Here is a 22,335-nt window from a genome sequence, read left to right as displayed (position 1 = left end):
CCCGCTGACGAACCTGTACACACTCCAGTGCCCGCTGACGGACCCACACCAGTACACAGTACAGTTCTCGCTGGTGAACCTGTACACAGTCTAGTGCCCCCTGACGAACCTGTACACAGTCCAGTGCCCGCTGACGAACCTGTACACAGTCCAGTGCCCACTGGCAAACCTGTACACATTCCAGTGCCTGCTGGCAAACCTGTACACATTCCAGTGCCTGCTGGCAAACATGTACACATTCCAGTGCCTGCTGGCAAACATGTACACAGTCCAGTGCTTGCTGGTGTACTTGTACACAGTCCAGTGCCCGCTGAGCGAACCTAACCTTTACACAGTCCAGTGCTCGCTGGTGAACCTGTACACAGTCTAGTGCCCGTTGATGAACTTGTACACAGTCAAGTGCCTGCTGGCAAACCTGTACACAGTCCAGTGCCCGCTGAGGGAACCTAACCTGTACACAGTCCAGTGCTCGCTGGTGAACCTGTACACAGTCTAGTGCCCGTTGATGAACTTGTACACAGTCCAGTGCCTGCTGGCAAACCTGTACACAGTCCAGTGCTCACTGAGGGAACCTAACCTGTACACAGTCCAGTGCTCGCTGGTGAACCTGTACACAGTCTAGTGCCTGTGACGAACCTGTACACAGTCCAGTGCCCGCTGACGAACCTGTACACAGTCCAGTGCCTGCTGGCAAACCTGTACACAGTTCAGTGCCCGCTGAGGGAACCTAACCTGTACACAGTCCAGTGCTCGCTGGTGAACCTGTACACAGTCTAGTGCCCGCTGAAGAACCTGTACACAGTCCAGTGCCCGCTGGTGAACCTGTACACAGTCTAGTGCCCGCTGAAGAACCTGTACACAGTCCAGTGCCCCCTGACGAACCTGTACACAGTCCAGTGCCCGCTGACGAACCTGTACACAGTCCAGTGCCCACTGGCAAACCTGTACACATTCCAGTGCCTGCTGGCAAACATGTACACAGTCCAGTGCCAACTGATGAACCAGTACACAGTCCAGTGCTTGCTGGTGTACTTGTACACAGTCCAGTGCCCGCTGAGGGAACCTAACCTTTACACAGTCCAGTGCTCGCTGGTGAACCTGTACACAGTCTAGTGCCCGTTGATGAACTTGTACACAGTCAAGTGCCTGCTGGCAAACCTGTACACAGTCCAGTGCTCACTGAGGGAACCTAACCTGTACACAGTCCAGTGCTCGCTGGTGAACCTGTACACAGTCTAGTGCCCGTGACGAACCTGTACACAGTCCATTGCCCGTGACGAACCTGTACACAGTCCAGTGCTCGCTGACGAACCTGTACACAGTCCAGTGCCTGCTGGCAAACCTGTACACAGTCCAGTGCTAACTGAGGGAACCTAACCTGTACACAGTCCAGTGCTCGCTAGTGAACCTGTACACAGTCTAGTGCCCGCTGAGGGAACCTAACCTGTACACAGTCCAGTGCTCGCTGGTGAACCTGTACACAGTCTAGTGCCCCCTGATGAACCTGTACACAGTCCAGTGCCCGCTGACGAACCTGTACACAGTCCAGTGCCCGCTGAGGGAACCTAACCTGTACACAGTCCAGTGCCCGCTGACGAACCTGTACACAGTCCAGTGCCCGCTGACGAACCTGTACAGAGTCCAGTGCCTGCTGCCAAACCTGTACACAGTCCAGTGCCCGCTGAGGGAACCTAACCTGTACACAGTCCAGTGCTCGCTAGTGAACCTGTACACAGTCTAGTGCCCGCTGAGGGAACCTAACCTGTACACAGTCCAGTGCTCGCTGGTGAACCTGTACACAGTCTAGTGCCCCTGATGAACCTGTACACAGTCCAGTGCCCGCTGACGAACCTGTTCACAGTCCAGTGCCCGCCGGCAAACCTGTACACAGTCCAGTGCCTGCTGGCAAACATGTACACAGTCCAGTGCTTGCTGGTGTACTTGTACACAGTCCAGTGCCCGCTGAGCGAACCTAACCTTTACACAGTCCAGTGCTCGCTGGTGAACCTGTACACAGTCTAGTGCCTGTTGATGAACTTGTACACAGTCAAGTGCCTGCTGGCAAACCTGTACACAGTCCAGTGCTCACTGAGGGAACCTAACCTGTACACAGTCCAGTGCTCGCTGGTGAACCTGTACACAGTCTAATGCCCGTGACGAACCTGTACACAGTCCAGTGCCCGCTGACGAACCTGTACACAGTCCAGTGCCTGCTGGCAAACCTGTACACAGTCCAGTGCCCGCTGAGGGAACCTAACCTGTACACAGTCCAGTGCTCGCTGGTGAACCTGTACACAGTCTAGTGCCCGCTGACGAACCTGTACACAGTCCAGTGCCCGCTGAGGGAACCTAACCTGTACACAGTCCAGTGCTCGCTGGTGAACCTGTACACAGTCTAGTGCCCCCTGACGAACCTGTACACAGTCCAGTGCCCGCTGACGAACCTGTACACAGTCCAGTGCCCACTGGCAAACCTGTACACATTCCAGTGCCTGCTGGCAAACATGTACACAGTCCAGTGCCTGCTGGCAAACATGTACACAGTCCAGTGCTTGCTGGTGTACTTGTACACAGTCCAGTGCCCGCTGAGCGAACCTAACCTTTACACAGTCCAGTGCTCGCTGGTGAACCTGTACACAGTCTAGTGCCCGTTGATGAACTTGTACACAGTCAAGTGCCTGCTGGCAAACCTGTACACAGTCCAGTGCCCGCTGAGGGAACCTAACCTGCACACAGTCCAGTGCTCGCTGGTGAACCTGTACACAGTCTAGTGCCTGTGACGAACCTGTACACAGTCCAGTGCCCGCTGACGAACCTGTACACAGTCCAGTGCCTGCTGGCAAACCTGTACACAGTTCAGTGCCCGCTGAGGGAACCTAACCTGTACACAGTCCAGTGCTCGCTGGTGAACCTGTACACAGTCTAGTGCCCGCTGAAGAACCTGTACACAGTCCAGTGCTCGCTGGTGAACCTGTACACAGTCTAGTGCCCCCTGACGAACCTGTACACAGTCCAGTGCCCGCTGACGAACCTGTACACAGTCCAGTGCCCGCTGACGAACCTGTACACAGTCCAGTGCCCACTGGCAAACCTGTACACATTCCAGTGCCTGCTGGCAAACATGTACACAGTCCAGTGCCAACTGATGAACCAGTACACAGTCCAGTGCTTGCTGGTGTACTTGTACACAGTCCAGTGCCCGCTGAGGGAACCTAACCTTTACACAGTCCAGTGCTCGCTGGTAAACCTGTACACAGTCTAGTGCCCGTTGATGAACTTGTACACAGTCAAGTGCATGCTGGCAAACCTGTACACAGTCCAGTGCTCACTGAGGGAACCTAACCTGTACACAGTCCAGTGCTCGCTGGTGAACCTGTACACAGTCTAGTGCCCGCTGACGAACCTGTACACAGTCCAGTGCCGCTTACGAACCTGTACACAGTCCAGTGCCGCTGACGAACCTGTACACAGTCCAGTGCCCGCTGACGAACCTGTACACAGTCCAGTGCCTGCTGGCAAACCTGTACACAGTCCAGTGCCCACTGAGGGAACCTAACCTGTACACAGTCCAGTGCCCGCTGACGAACCTGTACACAGTCCAGTGCCTGCTGGCAAACCTAGACACAGTCCAGTGCCGCTGAGGGAACCTAACCTGTACACAGTCCAGTGCTCGCTGGTGAACCTGTACACAGTCCAGTGCCCGCTGACGAACCTGTACACAGTGCAGTGCCCGCTGAGGGAACGTAACCTGTACACAGTCCAGTGCCCGCTGACGAACCTGTACACAGTCCAGTGCCCGCTGACGAACCTGTACACAGTCCAGTGCCCGCTGGCAAACCTGTACACAGTCCAGTGCCTGCTGGCAAACCTGTACACAGTCCAGTGCCCGCTGAGGGAACCTAACCTGTACACAGTCCAGTGCCCGCTGACGAACCTGTACACAGTCCAGTGCCTGTTGGCAAACCTGTACACAGTCCAGTGCCCGCTGAGGGAACCTAACCTGTACACAGTCCAGTGCTCGCTGGTGAACCTGTACACAGTTTAGTGCCCGCTGACGAAACTGTACACAGTCCAGTGCCCGCTGACGAACCTGTACACAGTCCAGTGCCTGCTGGCAAACCTGTACACAGTCCAGTGCCCGCTGAGGGAACCTAACCTGTACACAGTCCAGTGCTCGCTGGTGAACCTGTACACAGTTTAGTGCCCGCTGACGAAACTGTACACAGTCCAGTGCCCGCTGACGGACCTGTACACAGTTCAGTGCTCGCTGAGGGGACCTAACCTGTACACAGTCCAGTGCTCGCTGGTGAACCTGTACACAGTCTAATGCCCACTGACGAACCTGTACACAGTCCAGTGCCCGCTGACGAACCTGTACACAGTCCAGTGCCCGCTGGCAAACCTGTACACAGTCCAGTGCTCGCTGGTGAACCTGTACACAGTCCAGTGCCCGCTGGTGAACTTGTACACAGTCCAGTGCCCATTAGAGAACCTGAACTCAGTCCAGCACCTCCCGAACTGGAGCCTGAGGTCGTTGCAGTAGTGGTGATGGTGCTGGGCTGCGTTTGGTCCACTCATACCACACAAAGGCCACTGTGACCCTCCTATACTCCTGGGTCACGGACACGGTCACTGTGGTCGTTGGAATTTATGTTGTTAATCACTGTCACCTGACACTCATCACCTGAACCTGTATATAAGTCTGCCATTTGTAAAGTGTTGTTGAACTTTAGCCTAAACATTAGCATATAGCGCCAAGTCACCCTCCTGAAAAAAAGCATCAAACCAGCATGGACCAGCTTGGGAATTATGCTGGTTTATGCTGGTTTGATGCTGGTTTAGCTGGTGGTAATGCTGGTTCGGTGCTGGTTTAGCTGGTGCTAATGCTGGTTTGGTGCTGGTATAGCTGGTGCTAATGCTGGTGCTGATTTGATGCTGGTTTAGCTGGTTTTCACTAGCAAACCAGCACCAAAACCCAACATATGCTGGTCTTGCTGGTATGCTGTTTTTTTCAGCAGGGCAGCAGTCACAACTTTGTTTTTAGCATTGTAACAAATTGTAATGAATTTAATAACTAATTTAACATTGGGGCGTACATCTCAAATGTAATGTCACAGCTGGTGTTATGTTGAGATTGGTCTGTTTTCCAGCGGTCTTTTGCATGCATGAGGTTTTTTACAAATTTAATTTAAGAATTTAACATGAATTGATGCAAGTATAAAAATGTAATAATTATTAGAAATAAGTAAATAAAAGATGTGTTATTGTATGTAACTTTTTCACACAAAAAAAAAACATTTATGAAAGTGGTGCCCTAATTTTTCGCTTAAACACCTGCCCTTCAAAAAAATTGTTCAGTATGGTAAAGCAATGTGAACATTATTCAAAATATTTTATTTGGTGCTATATAGTGAGTGAATGAGTGTGATGATACAAAAATTACGTGTTGCCCTCACCTGATCGTGATCTGACAGAACCGTAAGCAGAACTCAGAGAAACTGTATCAAACATCTCATCTTCAGCCACTGGAAATAATGATCAAGAAAAGAAGATTGTAAGATAGTTTAAAAACATTTTTATGGTTGTTTGTGCTTTTTTACTGTAAATGAAAGATGCTTAAAGCATTCTGCAATGTTCTGCTTTTTATAACTGCAGAAATGAGATTGTATCAAATTGTATAAAGACAAAAATAAACTCATTTCAGTTTATTTGTTTGATTGTTTTTCTTCTTTCACATTTATATTGTTATGTAAATTATATCCTCAAAGTTTGTGCTTGCAAAAATTTTAATATAAAAAAAAGAGAAATGGGTGTATGTTTTCACATTCCCTGAACGATTTGCCGACCTTTACATTTGGAGACATTGATTTCCTCTTGCAAACAAATTCACTAACTGGGTCATTCTACAAAAAAGGTGGAAATGCTTGTCTCTTGCTTTTGCAGACCACTTAATCATTAAATTTGACCCAATAATCCCATAATGATATATGTTTAATAAATATAGACTGTCCTTAACATGATGAGAGAGTTTATTAATGTACTTTCTGTGTTTTCCTTTTTTTAAACTTTTTTTTTTTAAATGTCTAGTCCTAAAAATTGCCCTGTCCCTTTAATCATACATGGAAGTTGAACTGTGTACTTATTATTTAGGGAAACCAGGCAAGTATGCGTAATATTTCTCTACGAGCTCCCCCTAGTGTCTGAAAGTAAAAACAAACTGTTGTCCCTCCCCCCTCGTAACCAAGTTTATCAGCTTATTTCCAATCCAGTTATGTTTTTCTTCCGTCAAGGGTTTTCAATGCTTCTTCCCCGGCTCTGCCATTTGCAACAATTCATAGCCGTGTTTAGCTCGCCTGCCTCTGTGTTGTTTGCCGTGAAGTGATCCTGCTTCTCGCGATATCTGAGACTTTGCGAGACTGAAGGACACCGGGTCGGATACAGCGAACTTGCAAGCAGTGTTGGGTGTAACTAGTTACTAAGTAATTAGTTACTGTAATTTAATTACTTTTCCCTTGAAAAAGTAAAGTAAGGGATTACTCTTATTTTTCTTGTAATCTAATTACAGTTACTTCTGATGTAACTAAATACTATAATACAATAGTGGATTTAACATGGTTTTAGTTTACAATTCTTATTATAAACTGGTTGATTATTAGTAATATTAATATTAATGAGATGTTGGCTGTTTATTAATACTTAATAGCACATATCAATGCCTGATTCTGCAAAACCTTATTCTACATCCTTAACCCTCCCCATTTCTACCAATACTTAAAATTAACAACTTCTTTGTTATTAATAAGCAGTAGTTGGAGTATATTGAGGCAAAAGTAGTTAAAACTTAGTTAATAGAGAGAATTGGACCCTAAAGTGCGACCAGAATAATTGATGTACTTTTATATTTTAATTTTTCGAGCCATTTCAAGCCTATTCTTGTATCATGTACTAATAGGATTTAGAAAGTAATTAGTAAGTAATTAAATACTTTTTGGAGAGAGTAATTTGTAAAGTAATCTAATTACATGATTGAAGATGTAATTAGTAACTAGTAATTAATTACTTTTTTTGAGTAACTTACCCAACACTGCTTGCAAGTGGGGTATTCTTCCTACAGACAGCAGGGGCGGGCGAGAGAGTCTTCATTCGTCCGGTAATGAGTCATTTAACCATATACCGACTTACGAAGATGATTTATTAACATAAAAATGCTGCCTTGTGTCCCTTTAAAACCATGTTTTTTATAAAGCACATCTAATTTACATTTACATTTAACCCTGTATGAATTTACTACAACACTGAAATGGTAAAAAAAATACACTATTAATATGAATAATATCAAATAACATTTGTCCCCCAAATTTATGTCATTGGTGTTACCCTACCCAAAGCACCTTTATTTTGAAACAATGCATCAGCTCTTTGAAATGTTTCTTTGGGCTAGAGGTCAGTGGAAGAAGTGCAGTGGAGGAAGGCAAAAGGTTTTTGAGATGTCTTACTTAATTTGTCTAAAATATCATGATATATCTAAGAATTTTGAGATAAGATTTTTTGGATGTCATTAGTGTTACTCTTTTTTATAGCTGGGAGTGTTCAGATCTTTACATAAAAATACATTATACTGAATAAGTATGTGATTGTTACATATCTAATTAAATGGCACATTGCTAATGACAGCCATTTTGTTAAAATATTAGTTTTTTTCTGTAAATTGTCATTGGTGTTACCATCATTGGTGTTACATTTTGTCATTGGTGTTATATTGTGTAATTGGTGTTAAACCAAGTTTTGGTGTTATTAATGTATTTTCTTGTACTTTCTAGTAATTCTTCTCCGTCTTTTCTTGCTGTTATCATTCCTCTACCTTTAACTAAATACACAAGCTGTAATGAGAAAAAATATTTAGTATCAACATTAATGTTGTTTAAATCACAGGTAACACCAATGACAAATAAATGACTCATGGATTCTTTATTAAAATATATTAAAAAGTTAAAAATAGATTAAGCTCCCCACTTTGCGGATTCATAGATTTGATAAGTTAATTAATGCTATTAAAGAAGTTTTGGGTATATTGAAAGAAGTTAATTTAAGCAAATTTCCATCACCCGAATTCCACCTTTTCTGTAGAATGACCCAACTGTTAAAATAAAGCTTCAGAAATCCTACAAGTTGTCAATAGTTATCTGCACATGAAGGTAAAGTGATCAGATGAATTGTTGGAATGGGTAGCAGTAAGCTAAATCTTTTGAATTTTAAAGGCATAGCATAGTGAATATGAGAGTAAAATCTTGATCCTTTCAGGTGAATGGGGAGAGTAAAGAAGCTGCATAATATTGAGGTTGTTTAAAAGTTCAATAGGAGCAATTTTCCTGTAAGTTCACGGTTATTTTATGACTGTTGATGCTTTGCTGTTGCGAAGTCCATTAGCTTTTCTTTATCTTGCTGCTCATGTGCTGCAACTGTAGTTTGTTTATTGTATCGCCCTTGATTATTGGGCATTTAAAGATGAGAGGGGTATATGTAGGACTTGACAATTTTTTGACACCATGCCATGAAAACCGAAACGAGTTAGCCCACGACTAACCATTGCAACAACACATCTTAACTTCGTATTTGTGCAGATGACCTAAGAACGTGTAGCATTTGTGAGATTTGCTTTAGCAGTTGATGAATTTATTTATACAAGGTGATCAATGTTTCAAACATACTGTAAAGGTTGGCAAAGCCTCAAGCGACAGGAAAAATACACAACAGTGGCCAGCAGGAAGTGAGAGAAGGGTCCATTAGTAAAAAACATTTATAGCTATCTGATCGTAAAAAGGTGTAAATGCCCTCCAAAACGTCTGGGACCCATTTTAGACAAAACTGGACAAGTGTAAATACATCTGGTTGATGAAACCACGTCAGCGCATAACTCCTCCCAAACGTAAGCCCTCCAACCGGAAGTTAGCCGGCAAAGAGGCAAACAAACAAAGATGACATGCTCATTGCTTTATCTAGCGACGTCAGTGGATAAAAAAAGCTTCCTAGAACCAATAAGAGAGTCCAATGACAAACTCGAATGACATTAAACAAAGAAATAGAACTTTGAGAGAGAGTTTTCTTAATGCTTTTCCCCGTCATGGACATGTACGTTAAATCACTGTGCTGTCACTCTCCTGCTTAGCAAATGTGCAATGACTAACATCTTGTTAATGAATGTTTCATCAAATATAGACTGTATTCACTTACTAATGTGTGATCTTGTTCTCTCTCCTTCTGCTCTCTTTCTGTCCATTTCAAAATGGCAGCCGTTGTTTTCTGTCACTGTCTCCTCTATCTTCTCCAGCAGATCTTTGATCTGAGTCTCATCACTTCTGTTGTTATTGTTGAGAAGATGATATCTGTTCCCACATTTCTCTACCAGCCACTGGAGATCCTCACCTTCACTCTCAATGTGTTTCTCTATAGATGTGTCTCCTAGAAAGTCTCCATGAGTGAAGAGCACTATAGTGTGACTCCAGACTCTCTCACCCAGAAGATCAACATAACCCTGAAATACTTTTCTATCATCCTCTTTAAATCTGATGTCCACACGTATAACCAGAAGAACAATGTGAGGTCCTGGAGGACACAGAGACACACTAAGTAAAATCTCTTCTTTCAGTAACTCAGTGCTCTTCTCTACAGGTTCATTCAACCACCATCCAGGACCTTCAATCACAGTGATGTGTCTGTCTGCTACTTCTCTCTGTCTCTTCACACACTGAGCAGATCTCTTCAAGTCAAACTCCTCTCTGTTCAGGATGATGTTTCCTGATGAACTCTTACCAGCACATTTATATCCCATTAACACAATCCTCAGATCTGAGAGATGCTGAGTGTCATCTGTAACAAATAAACAAAACACAATTATTCAAAATTGTACTGTACTGAAAAGAAACAGATATAAAAACAACACGTTTAAAAAAACAAATGTGTAAGGAACACAGACACAAGAATTCCAAAGCAGAGGAGAATTTATTGAATAACACAACAAGTCTCTCAGTCACCAAAGTCACTAAAGGCATCCAGGGAAGGAAAACAGAGCACGAAGAGGATTCTCTGGCAATGACGGCTCAGAGTGAAGACAGGGGGAAAATTAATTCTCTGTGGAATTACTCGACGAAACGAACCACGGCACAACCCAAAAGGGACAGCTCGTCAACAGCAACAGTCCAGAGCTGTGATATAGAGGAGAAACACAGTTAGTGATGGTAATCAATATCAGCGCACAAAGCGCAACAAACTGTTCAGTTCGCTGGAGATGATCAGTGACAGAGCTCTGGTGACGGTGGTAAATATCCAGTGGATTAGAGACAACTCAGCTGTGTGCAGCTGATGATAATAAACTGAGACTCGACGTAATCCAATCTCTTCACTGCGAGGACGATCTAGTTCATGAGTAGACAGTCTGTAGAACTGTGAAGACTGAGGAAGCGTGACGGCTGAAAGTCTGCAAGGACGTGACAGCAGATAACACAGACTAATACTTGAATTAACTGGAAACATAACATGACAAGACAAGATGGCGAAATGCATCAGAAGCATCTATGTACATACAATGACGGACTCGCAAAGACCGAGGGGAACTAGAGAGTTATATACTAATGCCGATTGGGAATCAAACAAGCTTCAGGTGATGGTGACGTCAGTGAGGAAATCACAGCAAACGAGAACACCTGTGAAAGACGCGCACATGGATCAGTGAGACATACATGACAACAAAGGAAAACAGGCACACAACAAACCGGTAAGACTGAAATCATGACAAAATGTAACATTTAACATAGGATTGACTATTAATTTGATAGAACAGACAAAAGAATTATGGAAATATTAAGGGAAATTAATTGAAATTCTTGATGCCGAATGGTCAATAACTCTGATTTATTCTTTTGATAGTAAATTTGTTTTAGTGAATTTCTCTGAGATTAATACACATTCCATTGTACCTGAAATACGATTACACGGACAGCAGCTGTCTTATCATTTATTCATTATAAATCTAATAACTATAAATATTTAAAAATTAAATGTTACTACATTTTCTGGCATTATACTATATACTTATCGTCTTTGTGTGATTAATTACAAAAAATATAAACCACAAAAATATAAAAACATCAAGAGATAGTGAACCATGGTCATGTGTTGTTGTGGCACTGATAAAAAAATAGAAAAATAAAAAATACTGTATTTGTGTATACAGTACATTACTGTAAAAGTTTATCTTACTGTTGTAAAACATTTCAACATAACATTACAACATTTTTAGATTGCATTTCAGACAATTTTAGGGATTCTTGAGTTTGGACCACTATCATATAGGATATAGATAATGGGTCCATTCTGATAAAATGACTTTAAATAATGTTTCTGTACTTAAAAGACAATTTATACAATTAAAATAATTACATTTATTATATTGTCTATCACCTGTACAAGACATTTTCTATTTTCACATTTAAACCCTGAAAATCATGGGACTGTTCAAGAAATATATATATTTTTCTGTGGCTGGTAGTGCAAAATGTTCTTAGTCTATTTATTACAAACAATAGCAGCTGATGAAAAGAGTTTTTGTTGTGAATTATTTAATTTCTTCTCTTAAATAAGTCCTTAAAACTTGACAAACAAGTTTCCGATGTGATTGGATCATGTTTTTATCACTTATGCCTTTTATCAAAAATTAAGCACTTTCTAACTGACAAAACCTTAGAGATGGCAGTTCATGCCCTAATCACCTCTCGTCTAGATTATTGGAACTCTCTATACTGTGGTGTCGCCAAAACTCAAATTTTCATTTACAATTACAATTAGTTAAAAATGCTGCTGCAAGATTTTTTTTAAAAAGCCTAAAAGTGATCACATCACCCCTCTTCTCAGGACTCTTCACTGGTTGCATTTCAAATAAAGAATTCGTTTTAAAATACTTTTATTTGTTTTTACAAATACATAATAACACCTACATAATCCAGACCCCTACTCATTTATCTGAATTATTGCATCCATACTCTCCTTCCAGAAGCCTAAGATTAGGCAAACAGACCCTCCTCATTGTCCCCTTTTCAAGACTTAAGCGTAAAGGAGACTGAGCCTTTTCTGTGAGTGGGCCACAGTTATGGAATGATATACCCATAGAGTTAAGATTAGCACCCCTCTGTCTATTTTAAGTCACTTTTAAAAACATATCTGGTTTCTTTGGCATATCAATAATTATCCTTTTTATTTTCATTTGGTTTAATTCTACATTTGTTTTATTATTTCTTGTTTTAGTACTTTTTTTTCTCAGTGAATTATTATATTGTTTAATTGTATTTGCTCTTATTATTTCTTGTCTTAGTATTATTTTTCTCAGTGTATTTTCTCTTACACTCTTTTATTATACAGCACTTTGGTCAGTCCTATGGCTGTTTTAAATGTCCTATATAAATAAAGTGAACTTGAACTTTATTGTTAATCATGTTTGCAGCACTTATTTATCATGGGAACTCTTACATTTTCATGACTTCATTACTGCAGATACTCAGTGATTATATCATCACTGTGATGTTTACTCACTCATCTGTGATCTGATCATCTCTCTCTGTTTCTTCATCCTCTTCATTCGTTCTTCTGCTCTCTCTTCCTCTGCTCTCCTTCTCTCCTCTACCTTCTGTAAAATCTTTCTGTCCATTTCAAAACAGCAGCCGTTGTTTTCTGTCACTGTCTCCTCTATCTTCTCCAGCAGATCTTTGATCTGAGTCTCATCACTTCTGTTGTTATTGTTGAGAAGATGATATCTGTTCCCACATTTCTCCACCAGCCACTGGAGATCCTCACCTTCACTCTCAATGTGTTGCTCTATAGATGTGTCTCCTAGAAAGTCTCCACGAGTGAAGAGCACTATAGTGTGACTCCAGACTCTCTCACTGAGAAGATCAACATAACCCTCAAATACTTTTCTATCTTCTTCTTTAAAACTGTAGTCCACACGTATAACCAGAAAAACAATGTGAGGTCCTGGAGGACACAGAGACACACTGAGTAAAATCTCTTGTTTCAGTAACTCAGTGCTCCCTTCTACAGGTATATTTCTCCACCATCCAGGAGCTTCAATCACAGTAGCCATGTTTCCATCCACATGTTTTTATCCGAATTAAGTGATATCGAATGAAAAATGCGTTATGGAAACAGTAAAATTCGATTAAATTTCATGAATATCGACTCAAAAGAATTACGTTCGATCTCATCGGATTTTATCTTGATCGATATATGGCTTATGCGATAAACGCTGATGGAAACGTTATTTGCCGAATAAATAATGATTTGCGATTAAGGCTTAGGTCCTTTTATGGTTGCAACCCACACACAAAACAAGAAGAAAAAGTTTTAGGTCATTTCCGCTCTGGTGGCACAAATGGCGTGTGTCAACAAAGTCAGATGTAAGTGGACAAACGACGAGACGAGATTCATTTTAAATTTAATTTAGCATAGAGCTGAAGATCTTTGCCCGAACCCGACGGGTTCGGTCGGATTCGGGCTTTATTTCTAACATTTTACACGGGCTCGTGTTCCGCCTTTGCACGGTAATTTACAGTGGATTTAATAATTTCCTCAACAAAAATGCCTAATCTTGGTGAGTAAAGGTTTTTTAATTTATAACTAAATATTACTTAGTCTTAAATACATAATTTAAACAGAGGATACAGACTAATGTTGGCATTAATGTAAAGAAAGTGCCGAAGCAAATACCACAGAACCTTTATCCTAATTTCGTTATTCCCAAATAACCATCTTATTCAGAATGTATTATCTTAATTTAATTCGTTAAGAAATAATTGTTTTTATTGGCATGTTGGCCTATAATGTTTTGCATATGCCTATTTAGAACGAGATGTTACGATGTTACAGATGACTTATTTTTTTTCTTTGTTTTAACTTCCAAGTGACGTGTAGCCCAGTTAATCATTAATAAATAATGTTAAAACCTGTGTAAATTACTCATTCTTGATAAAAGCTGTTTGCGTGCGCAAATTTAAATAATGTATGGCTGTAAACGGGTTCAGGCTTTTAAAAAGCTGTCAATCTAAATATACTTTCGGGTTCGATTACAGCTCTATTTTAGATAGCAAAAATCTAAGAAATGCCATAATTTATCAGGAACTCGCGAAGGAAATGTCCAACAATGGTTATGACAAGACGTGGGACGTCCTCCGGAGTAAATGAGGCGCTCAAACAGCGATACGTGTTTCAAAAAAGAGAGTTATTTCGCAACGGTGCCGGAGGGAAAATAAAAGCAAATTCGACCTTGATGAGATGGATCCTCGGCCAAAGAACCCTCGTAGCTTTATTGGCTTATTAACAACTCTAAAGATATTTTTCCGTTCTCATTTACGTTAAGAATTGATCCGGTGTTGTGTCGAAGTCTGTTCCCCCTATGTTCCCCCTATTTTTCCGTTCAGTGTAGTGTTTTTATGGCGTTTTTATCACGTTATAGGTTTTATTATTTATATATTTAAAGTTTGAATGGCTACTGAGATGTATATGTGTGCATTTCTGTAATGTATCTGTATTGTTTTTAATGGTAAGTCAATTATTTTTACGGTATGAATCATATTATATGTATAATATTTATTTAATTATGTATGCAAACATTACATTTTTAAAACAACCAGTAGAGGAAAAAAAAGAAAAAGACAGGCTATATTTTAAAAGAAATACCCTAATAGAAAACTGTCAAATGTATGAAATATTTAATGAATTATATTATAAAATACATTATATTATGCCTTTTTAGTATAACCAATTCAAATCTTTAATCTTTCTAAATGTAACGTGATGAAAACGCTATAAAAGCACTACACTAAAGGGAAACATAGGGGGAACTGAGTTCGACACAACATTTACATGCATCTGCATCATCATAGCAATATGATGTTAACGTAATTTTCTTATTATTATAGCTTGATATGTCGCTATCAGCTCAGCTGGCACATAAGCACTTATTACTTGTGAAATGCCGCAAATTTGTCTAGCAAAACTTTGTTCGCAAATGTTTGCTTGAATATTGTGCGATTCAGTGCGAAAATGAATGGAAACACATTCAAGTGTCTCAAATCAATTCGATATACCAATTTGATCGCAAACCAGCATGTGACGTCATTACGCACAGGTTTTTATTCGCTTTAAAGCCGTTGGATGGAAACACACTTTCACCAGCTTTATTCGCATAAGTTTTTTAACCGAACTTCAGATAATTCGATTGACAAGTGGATGGAAACTTAGCTAGTGATGTGTCTGTCTGCTACTTCTCTCTGTCTTTTCACACACTGAGCAGATATCTTCAAGTCAAACTCGTCTCTGTTCAGGATGATGTTTCCTGATGAACTCTTACCAGCTCTTTTATACCCAATTAACACAATCCTCAGATCTGACAGCTTCTGAGTTTCACCTGTAACAAATACACAAACACACTTATTCAGAATTATACTGTACTGAATAGAAATACAATAAAAACAGAGGATTTTCATCTTATAAGTTGCATCAAGGAGCCATTCGAATGATTGTCAAAAATGTCTTTAATCACCACAAAATAAATCCAGCAGTTGTATTTGATATTTAATGTCAAATTGTATTTAAAGTCTCTGCAGACAGATCTACTGTACCTCTAAATATTAATTTGATAGAACAGACAAAAGGATTATGAAACTATTAAGGCATATTCATGGATAGGTATGATTCTTTATGCCAATTAGTCAATAACTGATATATCCTCTTTATAGCACATTTGTTTTAGTGAATTTCTATGAGATTAATCCACATCCCATTGTTAAATGCCATTCACTGGTTCGCCTGCGCATTCAGTCTATTGAATGGTGGTAAAATAAAATTTGTCTTGCTTTCCTCAGAGGGAGCTCGAACCCAATGCTAGACTCGAGCCCCAAGTTCAGAACCCCCCAAAAAGAATGTATATGCATATAATATGAGGACGGCAAGCTAGGTGGATACTTGCTTAAACCTTCCCCCCAAAGATCTGTAAAATTATTTAACTGTCTCTTCCCTTAAGTGATGCTATTTTAAGATGAGATAGTTATTATTAATTGGCTTGTAACTCCTGAAGGAGATAATGAGAAGCGTGCAACCTGGAGCTCCTGCGGAAGCAAGGGAGAAAAACTACTGCATTTGTGTGAGCGTATTAAAATCACTGCTGCGGCAGTGAGCGATTTACACAGAATAAGGCTGCGAGAAATTTTATTTATTCTGCTTGAGGAGCCAATGTCTTGAATTTCTGAAAGGCAAAACGGGAAAGTGAGTCAGCGATTTGATTTTTGAAACCTGGCACATGTTCGGCTTTAATAATAAACTGGTTGCAGATGGAAGACCAAATTAAACGTCTGAGAAAAGGCATAAGTTGCGGGGAGTTAGACCTGCCTTTGTTAATGGAAAAAACTACGGGAGAATTGTCACAATGAAATGTTATGTTTTTTGAGGTCCATTCTCTACCCCACAGAATGGCTGTGATGACAATCGGGTTTAATTCTGTAAGGGGAACAAATATATAATCCCCATCCATTTGTAGGCCCAATGGCGGTAACCAACGGAATGGTGAAGTATTCTAGCACGTTCAGTCTTTTCCGGCACTTGCAGATGACGTTTTGGCATTATGCAATTTTGGAATTATTATCAGACTCCAAAGATAAAGTTAATATAAATCAGATTGATAATTACCTTTAACAGTTGCAGAATTTGGGTGGATGTTTGGTTATTCTGGGTTAGCCCTACTTGTTATTGCATCCGTTCGTTCGGCTACTCATGTCGCTTTGGACTCACGCACCGGCCGTTTATTAATATTTAAAAATCATGTGGGCCCACGATCACAATCGAACCAGGCTTGGTCGCTGCTAAAGATTTGACAATATGTTCAGAAGGCCGCCTTTTATGCATGCTCATCTCTGAACATACTTTCTTTTGTCCCCATAGGAGGTGAAACTTTATTATTACCAGGGCTTGACATTAACACCCGCCAACCCACCAAATGCGGGTAGATTTCGGCTGTGGTGGGTAAGACAGCCAATCCCACTAGCCACTTTGGCAGGTTAAATATAATTTTTTATTGTAGTTTTCTTAAAAGTTATGCAAAATGATAAACAATGCGCAATGCGACACTGGGAAACTACAACTCCCATGAGCACTCCCTGCACCCAGCGTAGGGTTGCCACCCATGTCTGATAAAAAACCTGGACATATAGATGACCCAGCCAATTGGTTTGCTCACAAGCCCCCCCCCCCACCCCCCACCCCTATAGCATATAGGCTTATCCAATTATTGGCAAAACTTTACAATTCTCTTTTTTTCAATTCTTATTTGTTAACATTAGTTAATGTATTAACTAACATGAACTAACCGTGACCAGTACATTTGTTATTGTATTTGTTAATCTTTGATAACGTTAGTAAATAAAAATACTGTTCATGGTTTATTCATGTTAGTTCACAGTACATTAACTAATGTTAACAAGATTTAAATAAATGTATTATTAACATTAACAAAGATAAAAAATTGCTTTATGCTATAAGTGCAGTTTATTATTAGTTTATGTGTTACTAATGAACCTTATTGCAAAGTGTTACCCAATTATTTGTACATTATGTTAAAATATGTAAATCAGGTTTAAAATTTATTAAAGCTGCTTATACTATTTATGTAAACTGTTTTTATTTATATTCCATTGCAACTTTAAACAGGTCTAAATAGCAACTAGCAAATATGCACATGAAATTAAACTTGTTGAACGCACCTCAACATGTATTTCATTTAACCCGCCATGGGAAAAGCTGAAGTCACTGTTACAAACTTTACACCAGGGGTCGGTAACAGGCGGCCCGCGGGCCAAAAGTGGCCCGCCAGTAATATTTTCTGGCCCGCTGGATTAATTTGAAATCCGTTTTTTAATTTTTTTTAATCAGACTTTTTATTTTAAAATAACAGTTTACAAAAATGGCCACCTGTATCATTCATTCATTCGTTTTTTCAAATCAAAACCAAAAAAAAAATAAAGAAAAACGACTCGTTTTTCTATTATTTATTTCCTGAACTAAAATCAAACGACTCGTTTTCTGAATGTGCGCTCAGATCAAAAATAACAAAAATGAATGAAAACGGGTTCGGACAAATTTTAATTGAACACCTTAGCAGACATATACCAATGAAATAAATTTAAACAGATCAGGTACTAACAGATTACATTTTAATAAGGGTTTTAATAAGGGTTTGAATAGAAACCTTTCCGGTAAGTCTCATTCGCTTACAGTCCGACTTTTGAACTTTTTTCATTATTATTTATTCGCGTATAACACACTGACAAATAATATGTATTACCTGATAAAAAAATATTTGCGTCGTGCCACCGGCTCGCAAGAATGTCCTGAAAAAAATGCGTATAATAGCTAGTTTAATCTTAACCGGCCGCTCTTTCTCTTCCAGCGCATCCGCGATCATAACTGTATAGATTTTGAACATACTTCTAAAACACAATCAATCAAATAATTGCAGAGGTTTGACTTCATGAATCATTTGCAAATTTACCTCGTAAATCATGTCAATGCGTCACGCGTGAAGACGTTAAACTCCGTGACATCGCAAATTACTGAAAAGTAATTGCAGGCTTTTAGAAACCACTACAAAATATGATAAAATAAACTCTTTTACTGCAGTAATATTTTAACTATTACACTTTTAACGTAGATTTTAAAGGAATCTACTGTTCTGTTCTGTTACTTGAACTTGGGGCTCGAGCCCGACCTTAGGTTCGACCTGCCTTCGAGAACAGCAAGTCAAGTTCGTTTACCGTTAATAAGACTAAATGGGCAGGTAAATTCGTTAAAAAATGAAAGTAATCCGCCAAAATATGGTTTTACATGTCTATTAAAATAAAGCCATTATTAATTTTCCTAACGCATAGTTCTTTGATCTTTACCTTCTTTTAAAAATAAATTTGGCAACGGAGGATTTTCAGCAATTTGTTTGAACAGCAACTCTGCAACCAATGGTTTCGGTTTATGTTGGTTAGAAATTTGAGTGAGAGGCTTTGTCCTATTTAATTTATTATTTATATTTCATTATTTTTTCTGTGACATTTTTTCTCTGCTAACAATACAATGTTAAAATAATATTTATATTGGCACGAACACATAACATTTATAATTGTTATAGGCTACTTCATCTCTTTTTTTTTCGTTAGAGACATTGAATTTGAGATTCTGGGAACGAGATCTAACGTTAAGTTTTGCGGACCCGTCAGGTCGGGAAATAAAGCGGGTGAACACAGAGTGCATTTTAAGCGGTTTACTGAATAGAACCTTGTCGGAGCTGGTCCTGGACAAAAAGCGGAGACCTCCTTAAACCTTAGGTGTGTATACTGTGTGTCCCGGATAAATATTAATAAAAAAAGGAATACAGTTCAAACGTCGGACTGTAAGAGTCTTTCATGAGAGCATAAATGCCTGTAATATGTTACCACTAATAGTACTTGATCTGTTTAAAATTATTTCATTTATATATTATGCCTATAAAGGTGTTAAATAAAAAAATTGTCTAATCCAGTAATTAATTTTTTATCTAAGCACACAATCAGAAAACCTGTGGTGGTTAATTTTTTCATTTTTGTTTTTAATTTAAAAAACGAATGATACACAGACTCATAACCATGTTTTTAGCCATTTTTAATGCCGTCTTTCGTATTTTAAATAGGAAATAAAGACAATGTTTCTTGACAAAAGATCAGATAGCGTATACTAGGCTAATTCAAAATAAGACCTAAGTGTGCCAACAGCAGTTGGCCCGCCATCTACTGGGTAAAAAAAATATTGGCCCGCGGCCAAAGTTACTTTGCCGACCACTGCTTTACACCATGCAAGATTTTAACTCTTTTAAGACAGGGATACACTTTCGTGTAGTCTGGTGTAAAATGTGTCTTATATTTTCGCTTTTGGGGCACTCTCTCTCTGTCATGGCGCTCCTGTTTCTAGATACACTGATTAGTTTGGTTCGGGAGAAGAGATAAAAGCCCGCCCACACTGACAATTGATTGGTTGATGTCCTGAAACAGGCCAATCAGGAAGCTCTCTGTCTTACATGCGCTAAATGAGGCAAACACACACACAGACGCAAGGTCTCCCTCTCTGCCGTGCGCACGCTAAATTTCATATTCACATAGCGTTTCGAAAACCGGGACATTCAGTGTCCCGGGAGAGTTGATAAATTTCCCGGGACAGGTTATTAAAAAAGACAATCCGGGTAAAACCGGGACAGGTGGCAACCCGTCCCGGCGCAACGCACAGAGACCGTTTGTTGAGGCGTGCATGCGATCAGCAGAGCGTTGTGGACCAAAGCGCAACCTTCAAGAGAGCGCGCAGAGCTGATGGATTTGCAAATCCACAAGAGGACGCAGTCTGAGTGTAAACACAATTCGGGAAAGACAAAACAATTGCATGGAAGTGATTGAAGAAGAGATATAAATTGCGTGCACACTCTCAGGGCAAGAGCGGAGAGAAATTCAGCGCATACCTGAATGCACACGAAATCGAAGGAAACCGCCAGCTGAGAGGTTCGCGCATCGACATTTGTCATTAAAAGTCTTAAATCTGTTAGGGTTTGTAGGACGAACCCAAACACAGACAGCAGGTGAATATACACAAGACTTTTATTATAACAAAACAGAAAACAAAAGCCCACGTGGGGGCAAAACATCATAAACAAGATACTAATACAGAGGATAAGAACACTGAAAAGGACAAGATTTTAACCACACTTAACAGTTAACAGGATAACACTAACCAATGAACTTGAAAAACACTAAATATATAACATACTTGACTTAACTAGACTAGACTCTTTAAACAGCGTACTCACAGGAATTAGGGACAATGCACAAGCACAGGACAATGAATACAAGAGGATTAAATAGGGGCGCAAATCAAGAGGGGAACAGGTGATATAAATCAAACAATAATAAGGAGAGGATGACAAGGGAGTGGGGTAAAAGTGACAAGAAACGGGAAATATGTGGTCTAATATAACAATACTAAGACCACGCTTTCCCACACAAAACATTGTAATGTCAGATCCCTGCCATACTGAACTAGATATTAATACAAAACAAGACTCTCGCAGAATCCTGACAAATCACTTTTAACTGAAACCGTGATCAAGCTTATAAAATACAATCTGCATTAACAAGTTGACAGTAAAATTCATGTACATTTTTTTTGAGAGTATGTTGTTGTTAATAAATATTTAAAGTGGTTGTCGAGGGGTTTTGTTTTTATCTTTTCAGTTAATCTTCTATACCCCTGTTCCACTTTTAATATATTAATTCATATTGCATGTTTTTCATGCACCTAAATATATGATATGATCTATACTGGTATACCTGGTATATACCATAAATGTTGTCTTAATTTGGGTGGTCAGACTGCATTTGAAACTCAATTTAGCTAAACCAAGTAAATTTGCTCGAATAAAAGTCATTTTAGGATGCCAAAGTCAAGTTTAATCATATATAATTTATTTTACCAGCAACAAAATTGTGGCCAGTGAAAATGCTGAGTGGCTAGTAACTTTGGAAAACAACTAGCCACTTTGGCTGGTGAGAAAAAAGTTAATGTCAAGCCCTGATTATTACAATATTTATTTCTAACCAGAGTTTCACAATCACTATCATAAAACAAAACTAACCGTTTTCTCCAATGATAGTGTCACGCCCAGGGGCTGGCTATGTCTAGCTAGAGCCACGCCCCTTCTCAACTTCCACCTCGAGGAGGTCCCCAAAGCCAACCCAATGACCAGACAACACGAGAGCAGGTAAGTAATAATAAAACAATCTTTATTTAAATATTTAAAATGTCTTGGGGAATAGGGGAGGGGCAATTAAAACTAAGCTCTGACTCTGTCCTCCAGGCAGGCCACGGCACGGGAAGGTGGCAGGAAGGGAAAAGGGGGAACAGGGGTCCAGGGGGGGCTGGAGACAAGGGGGGAGATGTGGAAAACAGGCTCCTGCCTGTCCCCGCTATCCGTGGCGCCCTCCTCTTCTTTCCTGGAGGCAAAGATAAAATAGTGTGAGTTTTTGGGGTTTGTCTCTCTCTCCACCTGCGTACCTGTGTTGCACTCTGCAGAGACTTCACTGCTCGGGCTCGTACAATTCTTTGTATTTAGCTCACTCTCTTTCCTTCCTCTTTCCACAGGCAGCGGCTGGGACACAAAGACACGTTTAATTTGGACTTGGATGGTTCTCACCTCTCTGCTGCTTACAGCTCTTGGTAAGTGTAATTTTC

General features: G+C 40.1%; 1 protein-coding gene across 1 annotated transcript in view; it reads right to left on the bottom strand.

The window, feature by feature from the left end:
* LOC141364288 (uncharacterized) overlaps positions 1–22,335 on the bottom strand; it is a 157,200-nt gene that overhangs the window by 114,992 nt on the left and 19,873 nt on the right. Inside the window, exons 4-5 of the mRNA XM_073868508.1 lie at positions 15,298–15,443; positions 12,583–13,130 (exon numbers count right to left, since the gene is read on the bottom strand). Coding sequence (XP_073724609.1) covers positions 12,583–13,130; positions 15,298–15,443 — 694 coding nt within the window. The remainder of the gene's footprint in view (positions 1–12,582; positions 13,131–15,297; positions 15,444–22,335) is intronic.

This window comes from Misgurnus anguillicaudatus, chromosome 6 (assembly GCF_027580225.2).
Source record: "Misgurnus anguillicaudatus chromosome 6, ASM2758022v2, whole genome shotgun sequence".
Taxonomy (NCBI): Eukaryota; Metazoa; Chordata; class Actinopteri; order Cypriniformes; family Cobitidae; genus Misgurnus; species Misgurnus anguillicaudatus.
This window is presented reverse-complemented; position numbering and strand designations above follow the sequence as displayed.